A 12,201-nucleotide genomic window follows, 5' to 3' on the forward strand; every position below is an offset into this window, starting at 1 on the left:
CACATACACACGCATGCGCACGGTCGCCGATTGAAATAATAAAATAAACTCGCCCATTAATTATTAAACCCACAATACATATTGCATTTTATTCTTTTTAGTTGCATAATGGGGACACTTTATATAGTGTTGTCATCTACAATTATACATTTACCTTGCAGAGCTCTATTAGCCTAAATGTAGTTCATTCATTAACCCATTAAGACCGGGGACGCATCTGCGTCTCATTTTAAGATTTCTTTGGGCTATTCAAAAATAGCAGATCTACAAGCTCGTAGCGCGGCACCGAGTGCCGCGCTACGAGCTTGCAGATCTGCAATTTTTGAAAAGTCTTGAAAAAATATTTTCCAGATTTTTTTCAAAAAAATGTTGAGATTTAGATTTTTTTAAAGAATCGCCTCAGGTCTCAATAATCAGCCACTGTTACCCAAACATTTTGTGGACAGCTTCAAGCAAAAAAAAATTACTCAAATTGATTTGATTTAGTTTATGTCATAGTCTTTTGAATACATTTCAATTTAGTTTTACTCATATTTTATTCATCTGAAATAGTTTTAGTTTTAGTTGACTAAATATCGTAAGATTTTAGTCAACTAAATGTACAGTTGATTTAGTAAACTAAAATGTATTTTGGCAGGCCTTGATGGCGTCGTGCTGTCTGATTTGTAGACCGAAAGTAGTCGATCTACAAGCTCACAAAGCGACGCATTGTGAGCTTGTACATCTGCTATTTTCGGAGCGCAACACAACCAAGCATAACATGACTTGTCTTAGTTCTACTGGATCTCTTCTCCACTAGTCCTCCCCAATCATTTTAGTGTAGGTTTTTATTTGTTGACAACATTGTCAATATATTTAGTCACAGCTTTCGCCACCATCATTAGCTTCGTTTTTATTTTGTTTTTATCTAATTTTCATCAGTGAAAAAAGGTAGACGACGAACATTTTTTGTCATAGTTTCAGTCGACGAAATGGTGTGGGACTCGTGCGTGCTCCAGCAAGACTACACCCCTCTGTGTGTGTGTGTGTGTGTGTGTGTGTGTGTGTGTGTGTGTGTGTGTGTGTGTGTGTTATCAGTCATGTGTCTTGGTGCAGTCGTATGGTTTCCACCACTGTGCGAACTGAAGGACTTTCTTCCTCTGGTCGTCAAAGTTCTCTCTGATGGGCTTCCTCCAACGCCTGGGCTCCAGGTCCATCATCCCTCCTACTATCTCCTGATGGGAGAGAGACACAGGGAGAGACAGAGAGAGAGAGAGAGACAGAGACACAGGGAGAGAGGGAGGAGAGAGAGAGAGATTTCAAATTCTTCACATTACCTTCTCGCCTTCTTTCAACACAGAAGATTCAAGTCACTGACTGGCGTAACCAAACGAATGCAAACACACAGAGATGGTCAACTGTTTGTGCAGAGGGCACTGACCTTCCCGAAGTAGTGAGGGAACTTGTGTTCGTTCTCAATGACATGAGCGAAGCCCCCCTGGAGGCCAAAGTCCACAGCGAAGTAGGGCAGACCTTTAGGAATCTGAGGATGCCACACACACACACACACACACACACACACACACACACACACACACAATAATGTGTTATCAGAAGGCAGCTCAGAATGTGCAGGAGAGGGAGAGGAGAGAAGAGAAGAGAAGAGAAGAGAAGAGAAGAGAAGAGAAGAGAAGAGAAGAGAAGAGAAGAGAAGAGAAGAGAAGAGAAGAGAAGAGAAGAGAAGAAATGCACCATAAATGATTTAACTAAAGAATGAAGACTCACAGCTTGGCGGATATCTTTCTTTGAGAGCTCCACCAACTTCTTGTTCATGGCCCACTCCTCATCACTCTCCAAGATGGCTTTCTGTACACACACACACACACGAAAACTTTAGGTTTGCAATATTATGGATGGCGTTCTTGCCTTTGTTTGCCATTTTTAACCCAAACGCCTGAGATGTAGACAGTTGCACACCAGTGTTGAGTTCAACAAGCTCACAACATGTTGCAGCTACTAAGTATCAGTCAGGCATAACTCTATTCCTAATCCCTAAACCTAACCTCTAGATTACTAATCCTAAACCTAATCCTAACCTGAATCTTTTCCTGACTGTAAGCCTAACACCTCAAAAAAGATCGGAAACGTAAGTTTGGTCGATTATTTCTCCCCTTCAATAATACCAATAGAGCACCGAAGTCCTAGACTGGAGGAACCAGCCCTATCCAAGGTCTTGAAGGGCGGATCCAAAGCCTTGCGCTCGTTACCAGCGCCTCTTCCTATTGCTTCACCAATCTATTTTTGGCACACAATCTGTTAATAAATACCCTTTGTTTTGCCGTTTTCAAAAAAGTGTTTTCACAGAATCAAACGTGTTATGGTCATGATTCACCAGGACCCTGGATGGCTTGATTCTAGGCTTAAAATAATTGGTATAAATATTTTTGGAAATGTCAATGGGAAAAATGCATTGACTATTTTGAAGTGGAACCAGAAAATGGCCGCCACTGCTATTTCCTATTGGTATTGTATTTTATATTGTTGTTATCGTTGATTAGTCACCTTTACAACGAGGTAAAACCTGTAAGGATTGTGCAATCATGGAAATGAGGAACACAGCTAAACGTGTGGGTAGCGCCCCAAAGAAGTTGCCAAAATCCCCCAATATGCGCCTGTTAGAAACCGCTCTTGTTTTGAGTGACCTGCCAGTCACCTGAGCATGGGTCCTGCAACTTTGTTGAGTTTGTGTTGATGCTCCGAGCAGCAACACTGGCCACATGGAGAGATGCCACGGGTGTCCTTTCAGGATAAGGCCTGTGCAAGTGGAATAGGGCAAGTGGAAGCTGGTGCTGGGTGCTAGGTGGCAGCATTATTTGGTTTCAGCCCTGGTACCATTTCCACCCGGTTCCGTGAGACGGTGAAGTCAAAGACAGACCGTGAAGTGGCCGTCCCAAGAAGACACGTTCCTCACCCTTTGCTTCACTGAGGAACCATAGGCTTTCTTCCAGAGATCTACAGGCAAGATTTGCACAACGGTACCACAGACAGATCTCTGTCAAAGTTGCAGAACAGATGCTCAGGTGCCAGTAATGAGTAAAGGTGACTAATCAACGATTGCACTAGCCCTCCTGTTTTCGTACCTAGAGGGGCGGGTTTAACATCTCCGGCGAGAGAATGCGTGTGATCCCATTGGTTCACCAATCTGTCCGTCAGCCCCCGCCCCGTCAACACAACATTACGAGCGACGCCCACTGCACTCTGGTTGGTTGGGGAAATGAAACACTTCCTATACCGGGTAGGCCGACGTGCTGGTCCAGGCTTTTATTTTTTAGCAAAACTAAACAATAAAAGCCTGGAGATCGAGGCTAAATCAACGATAACAACGATATAAAATACAATACCAATTGGTGTTATTGAAGGGGAGAAATTATCGACCGAAATTAAGTTTCGGAACCTTTTTTGAGGAGTTTATTTTTTAACCATAAAACTACCATTTCTCTTGTGAGGGCCTGGAAAATGCTCGTCACAATATCTAGTTCTCAATTTCTACTATACGTGTGCATGGGGACGTGTGGCCATCACAAGTATAGTAATACAAGTATATACATAAGTTAGACCCTCCCGAAAAACTTACCGCATAATCAGCAAAATGGCGCATAATTATGCGGGGGTAACGTTTTTTCAAAAGGGCTGCATCGCATCGCATTATATGCGCATCGCATGTTTACGCATACTTCGCAACTTTTCACATATTTAGCATTTTTCGCAACTTTTCGCATATCGCATATTGCCGCATATTTCACAACTTTCCGCATATTTCGCAACTTCCCGCAATTTCACCGCATAAAATTGCAAAAGAATACGCATATTTCATCACATAATCAAGGATTTTGCCCGCGTTTTTCTGGAGGGTCTAATAAGTGTGACTGTGAACTAATCCAAATGTCCTCACTTGGCAGGACAGAAGAAGAACCACACACACACCCACACGCACACACACGCACGCACCTTAAAGTATATGGGGGCCATATCCCCCAGCTCTCTGGGCAGGGGGATACACTCCAGCACCATGTGTTGCCTCCTGCGTGGGTCCATGTGTGTCTCCATGAACACACAGTCCAGGTCCTGGGCCTCGAACACGCGCACCAACGCACGCCGGAACAGCTGAGAGCACATACACACAAACACCATCAGACCAAACTAGTAGTCTAACCCATTAAGACCTGAAGAAGCATCTGTGTCACATTTTGATTTGAGCAAAAAAATTGCATAATTTTACACTTTGACTATTCAAAAATAGCAGATCTACAAGCTCATAGCGCGGCACCGAGTGCCGCGCTATGAGCTTGTAGATCTGCTATTTTTGAGAAATTGTGAAAATGTGTGGAAATCTTTGAATATTATATTCTTTTAAAGCAAACATTTTTAACTCAAATCTTTGCTTCTGGGGGGTCCCTGGAACAAAATATTTTGAGATGGGGGTCGGTGGCCAAATACATATCATTTTGGGGGTCCTTGACATGAAAGAGTTTGAGAACCACACCATATAGAAACATAAGTTTTTTCAAAAACTGTTTTAGAAGACATTTGTAAGAATCGGCCTCAGGTCTTAACTCATTGATTGCCAAGATATTAAACATAGTTTTCTATCCCCTTGCCAGCGTATAATTACCTCAATCCGATGATATTTGAAACGCCGTGGAACCGACATTGTGTCCCAAAAACACAAACAAAATAGTCCCCGTGGGTTAGCGGAGGGATCTGTGTATCCATAGGAACGACAACGTTCCAAACCGCGATCCGCCATTTTGCGGCTTCGGCCCCGCTGAAAACTAGTGGTTTTCAATGCAAAAAAAAATGAGTTACAGCTGTTTTCCTGAAAATCCCAAACAGGAAGCGGACGGCTTCCTGGTTTTTTGGAACGACGTCACCTCCACAATCTACTTCTCTGAGTGACGATCGATCATTCCAAAGCTGTGTTAGGTCGCCCCTTGTGGAATTTTCCCCCCAAAAAATTAAAGAACACATCAATGCGATCTTGGCAATCAATGTGTTAAGGGTCCATTTGGTTACCAACTCTCCATCATTTAGCTGGGGACCACCCGGAATTCACACCCTCACACGCAAAGTCAATCAGATGTCGTTCCTCCCAAGAGCATACAAGCTTTACCCGAAGTAATAGCAAGGGGGTCCTGGCTTAAGTAGTTAACACATTGATTGCCAGAATTATTTCAGATTTTTTGCATTTTCATGCCAGGGTTTTTACATTGAAAAAAAAAGTACTCAGGAGCTGAGATACAACATTTTTAAGTTTTAAGTTAACAAGGAAGTGGATGGGAGTCTAGATCTTCGACAAATCATATCTCCTTGGTCTTTGGGTCAAATTAAAAAAAAAAATATATAAAAAAAAAAAAAAAAACGAGTTAACTCGATCTAGGCAATCAATGTGTTAATATAATTTAGCATCACACTCATTTTAACCACTTTATCGTTGGCTTGAAGAAAAAAACATTTAACATTAAGCACAAATTATGTTCAGATGAGCATCCGTGGCCAACTACATATCAACTTGGGGGTCCTTGACTTGACAAAGTTTGAGAGCCACTGCCCTAGAGAGAGCATACATGTCGGCATGCTTATACATCTTCTATTTTTTGAAAATGTAGATGCTTATACATCTTCTATTTTTTGAAAATGTAGTATAGTATAAAACTATTAAATATAGGGTATACAGCCTGTTTAGGCCACAGTACATTATTTACAGTATTTAGGTTGTTGGTACCGGTCATTGTCGTCATTTTTTTGAATATTTAAGTTATTTGTCATACCTGTCCTGTGCAGTTTGAGTTTACAAAGCAAAAACTATGTTCCAATGTTCAAAAACACAATTCAATTATGAATCACACTTATTTGTACAGCAATTAGTCATCAACTAACATTTGATGATGGTGACAGCCCCATGTATGTACTGCGTGTGTAAATATGTATGTAACATTTGAACATGACAACACACATGTGTGAAAGGTGACAGTAGAGTCACACGCTGATTGGCCAACCTGCATTTCTGACCAGACGTCCTCGTCCAATCCGGTGGCAGAGCAGTGATGGTGCAGAGGACAGATGAGACAGTGGCCCTCTGTCATCGACACCCCCGCAGGCAGGCTGAGGTACACCTGAACACACACACACACACACACACACACACACACACACACACACACACACACAGGTTAGTATTACTATACTTGTGAGGACATCAACATTTTAGGTCAGTGATTTTATGAATGGCATTTTTAATACATTTTGCCATTTTTAACCGTAAGCCGAAAAATTGCAGATCTATAAGCTCACAACACGTTTATAGATCAGCAATTTTTATGACACTGGCACGCAACTCAGTATAAATCATGTTTAGTTCTAATTGCAACCCTAAACCTGAATCTGCTGACAATTTCTTCAAGTCATGTTATGCTTCCGAAAATAGTCGATCTGCATCTCTCACAACGCGTCTGTGACGCGGTGTGAGCTTGTAGATCGGCTATTTTCTGCACGCAGCCAGGTATAAATTAGGCATTGTGACTCCATCAAGAACTGCCAACATAAACTTTAGTCGACTGAATCAACTGTAGATTTAGTCAACTAAAACATTGGTTCTCAACCAGTGGTCCGGGGACCACCAGTGGTCCTTGAGGGGGTTCCAGGGGGTCCCCAGACAAATTAATAGTTAGGAACCAAATTGAACCTTGTGTGTCTGTAACTCTAAGAGTGGACCCGTTAGGGTCCATTTGGTTCCATTTGTACACTCTCAGAGTTAAATGAACACTGATGATGATACTACAGTGTAGATTGGGACCCCCAAGAAATCTAAATGGTTGAGTCCCTGGCATATCTTTTCAAATGGGGGTCCCTGGGCTAATGTGTGTCAATTTGGGGGTCCTTGACGCAAAAAAGGTTGAAAACCACAGAACTAAAACAAAAAACATTTCAGATGACTAAAATGTGACTAAAGAGGTGCTTTGGTGGTAAAGTCCCTGCCCACCAACACGGAGGACGTGGGTTTGAATCCACCGTGGTGCAACCGGTTTTGTCGAGCGTCTACACGAACACAATTAGCCCGTTTTCGGGGGAGGGAAACCATGCAGGGAGGGTGATATCGGTCATTACATGTACAGCATGCCTACGGGCTGGGGCGGTGCCTGTCAGTGGGGAGTGTTGGGCGGGAGGAGTAGAACAAAGGCTCTACGTCCTCCTGGTGGGGGCTCCTCACTGGCAGGTGAGTCAGTAGGATACGACAGCAGTGACAACACAGAAATGTGTGAGGGGAGGAATTAATTGGCATAATGACTAAATTGGGGAGGAAAAGGGGTAACAAATAATTGGCTACTCTAATTAAAAATACATTTAAAAAAGTGACTAAAACCATATGCAGGGGTCATCAATGTGTCCGAACGCGGACAAACGTGTCCGTGGCAAGACTTGTCCATGTCCTCTGCAAATCTTTGATTAGAAAAATTAGAAAAAAAGAAAAAGAAACTAGAGCCAGCATACGATCGGAATGTGGCGATCGTATGCTGACTTGCCAGGTTTTCTTCAGAATAGGTAGGACACTGATTTAATTCATGCAGAAATACCAGTGGTGTAAACTAAAGTAACAAAGTACAAGTACTTTGTTTCAATACTTCTATACTTTACTTGAGTTAAAGGAGGAGTTCACCCAAAAAATTACTTATTTTATATCAATTGCACGCCCCATGAAGCCTTGAATTCATGGATTTATTTTTGTTTTTGTCGCATTCCTAAGCCAATAATTTGATGACCATGTGTATTTCCGGTAGGAGACACAAAGAATCTACTTTGTGTCTCCTACCGGATACATTAGTCGGTAGGAGACGGGAATCAAATTATTATCTTAGGAATGCAACAAAAACAAAAATACATCCATGAATTCAAGGCTTCATGGTGTGTGCAATTGATAGAAAATAAGTAATTTTTTGGGTGAACTACTCCTTTAACCCTTTAAGCCAAGGAACGCATTTGTGTGTCAATTTAAGATTTCTTTGGCTATATAAAAATAGCAGATTGACAGACTGAGTGCCGCGCTATGAGCTTGTAGATCGGCTATTTTATTTTTAATTTTTTTAATGTGTGCAAATCTTTCAATATATATATATTTTTAAGAGTTAGCGTTAAAAAAAATGTTTTAATCGGCCTCAGGTCTTAACTCATTCAGTGCCAAAAATATTTCTGGCTATATCACCCCTGTGCCAAGGCCAAAAATACATTGTAAAAAAAAAGTGCTTTGGAGCCGAGATACAGCCTTTTCAGTTAAAAAGTTAAACAAGAAGTGAATGGAGCAGCAAATCTTCAAATCATCATATCTTGGGTTCTGAACCTTTTTTTTCAAAAAAAAAAAAAAAAAAAAAAAAAAAAAAAAAAAAAAAATTTGATTTTTTTTTTTTTTTTTTTTTTTTTTTTTCCATGACGTCTCAGACGTCATTGGCACTCTGGGCTTATGAAAAACGTGACGTCTGCGACGTCATTGGCACTCAATGAGTTAATGGGTTAATAGCCTACTCATCACAACTTTAACTTTTACTTCAATACATTTAAAATTATTCTTTTACTACATTATCATTGGCTACCTCGTTACTCAAATCAAATCAGAATATAATTGCAAGTCACTCGTCATCATGATATTGGATTATCCACAGACACTGCTCATATTCAGAACAGGTGGTCTCATCAAGACAAGATGCCTCCTGTCCATTGTTGAATGCTGATGTATGAAATAGATTTAACCCTCTTAAAAAAAAAAAAAAAATCCTAATTTTTTTTTTTTAAATAAAAAAAACAAAACAATATTTTTCAAAAATAGCAGATCTACAAGCTCATAGCGCGGCACTCGGTGCCACGCTATGAGCTTGTATATTTGCTATTTTTGAATAGCCAAATAAATCTAAAGTGACACAGATGCGTTCCAGGTCTTAATTAAAGTAGCTAAACTGATTTTGATGCCATTAAGCAATTTTGCTGGGGACCCCCTGGAACCCCCTCAAGGACCCCTGGGGGTCCCCAGACCCCACTTTGAGAACCACTGGCCTACGGTGCCAGTACACCCAGAAACGCCACTGCCGAGAACCATTCCAAAAAAATGTCTTCCATGCCAATGAATGACCTGATTTTAACTTAGTTTAACACGATAAGAGCTTAGTTTCCCAAATGCCCATTGATATTAACACTCTAATAAAGACACTGCCAGACAGGTATTCAAACTTTGTTAACCAGGTACCAAACAGTGGCGGATACAGAACGTGCCTATTGAACCGGGCATGGAAATATCTGTTTTTTAAGCTTAGATATTATAATGACATTTGTCAATATGACAAAATATGTCACTATGACAATTCTCCTGATTGTCTTTAATGCTTTGAAAAGCTCAAAGCCATGAGTTCAATTTAGAAAGAAGAAGAGAGAGAAGCATGAAGTAGACAAAAGAGATGGCCATGGATTTGTCTATATGACAAAATATGTCAATATGAAAATTCCTCTCGCTGTTTCGGATCGTCTTTAATGCTTTGAAAAGCCATTAGTAAAGTGAAGTAGACAAAGAGATGGCCATGGACACAATAACAATAATACACTGAACTTTTAAAGCAATTTCCCTCTCAGCTTTCCTGCTTACTATCTTTATAAAATAAAATAAAGTACAAAGGGATGAGGACTAACCACTCTCCCTCTTTAAAAACACAGCATGAGTTCTCCTCCCTGTCTACTGGACTAGTATACATTTAGTATTTATGGTAATATTATTGACCACTCATTTTGTATGTCCGTGGCAAACATTTTGTTTGAGGAAAATGTCCATCACAAGCCGGCATGTTGATGACCCCTGACTATATGGATGTTTATTCAAAAGACTATGGACCAAAACAAAATCAAAATGTGTTGTCAAAATGAACACTGGCATTGATTAACCCATGCGACTGGGCGACCGTGTACCTTGCTCCCGATGGCCACTAGGAGGTGTTTCTGGAGCTGCTGGCTGTTGAAACAGTGCGGGCACTTGTCCATGGTGGCGGCCAGCCGGCGGTGCTCCGCGATGGCCTGGCTCCTCATCCTCTCCTCCTCTCGACCCTCGCCCTCCCGCTGCGCCGAGCTGGACACGAACATGTCGTCCAGCGTGTACTCGTCTCCATCCGTCTTCCCCATCATCTGAGGAGGAGAAACATTTTTAAGAATCGCCTCAGGTCTTAATGGGTTAAGCTCTATTGTGCTAGTTATCTTTTTTAACACAAACAATGTGTCAATGAATCAATAAACACAAAGTTTTCCACTTTCTCTCACGTACCCCTGTAGTAGGCCTACTCTGTGAACGTCTAGATGTACACATACCACTGAGCCAGACCTAGAGGTGTTTGAATGTTTGTTATTAATTCTAACAGGAATCATGCGGTCAGGGCAAAAACCAAAAAAAAAGCGTGGATTTCAAATGATTCATGTTGCACAATGTTTATCATTTAGCGCTGTGCAAAGTGTTGTGATTATAGTTGTGTGTGTGTGTGTGTGTGTGTGTGTGTGGTGCAAAATGAGCGCTTTCCTTGTATTGCCAACATCAGACCTGTTGACCCGGGTCCATCTTACTGCATAACCTCTAATGTCAGCTGTAAAACAATGCATGTATACTGCATCATACAGGCATACTGTATATCGGCTCTGTCGGGTAGAAACAACATATGTCCAAAACTGTTACTTTTCAGGATTCAAATTCAAAAATAGCAAAAGTAGCAGATCTACAAGCTTCGCGCCGCATTCGAGCTTGTAGCTCTGCTACTTTTGATGGTTTTGTGTGACGATGTAGTATGATCGAGTAGGCTGCTATTAAAAAAAAAAAAAAAGGTTTTCAAACGTGTTTGGCAGCTAAGTGTTGTATTTTCAAAAGATGTTTTAAAACGTCTTTGGCAGGCAATGTGTTAACTCATTGAGTGCCAGAATTGCCAGAATTATTTCAGAATGATGTTGTCCCAGTGCCAGAGTTTCTTGCCAAGTAAAAAAAAAGTGCTTAGGAAGCGAGATACAGCCTTTTTCAGTTCTAAGTTAAACAAGGAGTGGATGGAGCTGCAAATCTTCAGCTGATGATACCTTGGGTTCTGAACATGTTTTTTCTTTACTATTTTTTCAAAAACACGTCAAACACGTCGTTGGCACGTTGCGCCATAGCGGTAAAAACACGTGAAACACATTAATGACACTCAATGAGTTAAACAGGAAGCAGGCGGAAACGAAAATCTTCGATTGACGTCATTTCCGTATCCGGGTGTGCTACAATGAAATGTGTCACTGCGAGATGAAGGACGGTGAGATCTTTTAAAATCAACGTTTTTTGCAAAATTACGTTTTTTACGTCAGTGGCAGTGAATGAATTAAGAATTTGTTACATATTTGTCGGGCTTCGGGCCGGGCTTGTAGCCTACATAATAGCAGCGCAGCCTAGTAGCCTTTTATATTATATAATATAATAACACATACAATGTATATAGCACTTTCGTCTGTGTGCAGCCAGCGACAGACAGCCACTGAGACTCAGTGGTGGAAAAAGTACTCAAATTCTTTACTTAAGTAAAAGTACCAATACTGCAATATAAAAATACTCTGTTACAAGTAAAAATCCAAAATTAAAAATGTACTTGAGTAAAAGTACAAAAGTATTGGCATCAAAATGTACTTAAAGTACCAAAAGTAAAAGTACTAAATATTTGAAAATAGCCGATCTACAAGCTCACAAGCTTGTAGATCGGCTATTTTCAAATAGCCTAGGTATAAAATAGGGCTAAAGTGGTTAATGTATGTTTCATTATATCATAGTTTATATCCGAAAAGTAACTAGTAACTAAAGTTTTCAAATAATTGTAGTGGAGTAAAAGTACAATATTTGCCTCTGAGATGTAGTGGAGTAGAAGTAAAAGTATTGGAAATACTCAAGTAAAGTACAAATACCTCAACATTGTACTTAAGTACAGTACTTGAGTAAATGTACTTAGTTACTTTCCACCACTGCTGAGACTGACAGTGTTGGAGATACCGCAAATAAACAGCCATCGTCAACAGAATTTCGGGAGGCTGTTTTCCACTGCCGTGTGGATTGTCATGTGTCTGTATCAACTACGATTTCAGATCAAAGCCTTTGTTTCTAAACGCAAATGAAACTTAGGTCCTACTTGGAGT

At 40.6% G+C, this 12,201-nt stretch overlaps 1 protein-coding gene across 2 annotated transcripts in view; it reads right to left on the reverse strand.

The window, feature by feature from the left end:
* Window positions 1–375: 375 nt before the first annotated feature.
* cwf19l2 (CWF19 like cell cycle control factor 2) overlaps window positions 376–12,201 on the reverse strand; it is a 94,686-nt gene continuing 82,860 nt past the window's right edge. For both annotated transcript variants that reach the window (XM_080428940.1, XM_080428939.1), the window contains exons 14-19: window positions 9,979–10,191; window positions 6,036–6,152; window positions 3,988–4,143; window positions 1,765–1,845; window positions 1,421–1,522; window positions 376–1,214 (exon numbers count right to left, since the gene is read on the reverse strand). In XM_080428940.1, the coding sequence (XP_080285066.1) occupies window positions 1,074–1,214; window positions 1,421–1,522; window positions 1,765–1,845; window positions 3,988–4,143; window positions 6,036–6,152; window positions 9,979–10,191 (810 nt within the window). In that variant the 3' untranslated portion in view covers window positions 376–1,073. The remainder of the gene's footprint in view (window positions 1,215–1,420; window positions 1,523–1,764; window positions 1,846–3,987; window positions 4,144–6,035; window positions 6,153–9,978; window positions 10,192–12,201) is intronic.

Source organism: Gymnoscopelus braueri (genome assembly GCF_963280865.1).
Source record: "Gymnoscopelus braueri genome assembly, chromosome: 5".
NCBI lineage: Eukaryota > Metazoa > Chordata > Actinopteri > Myctophiformes > Myctophidae > Gymnoscopelus > Gymnoscopelus braueri.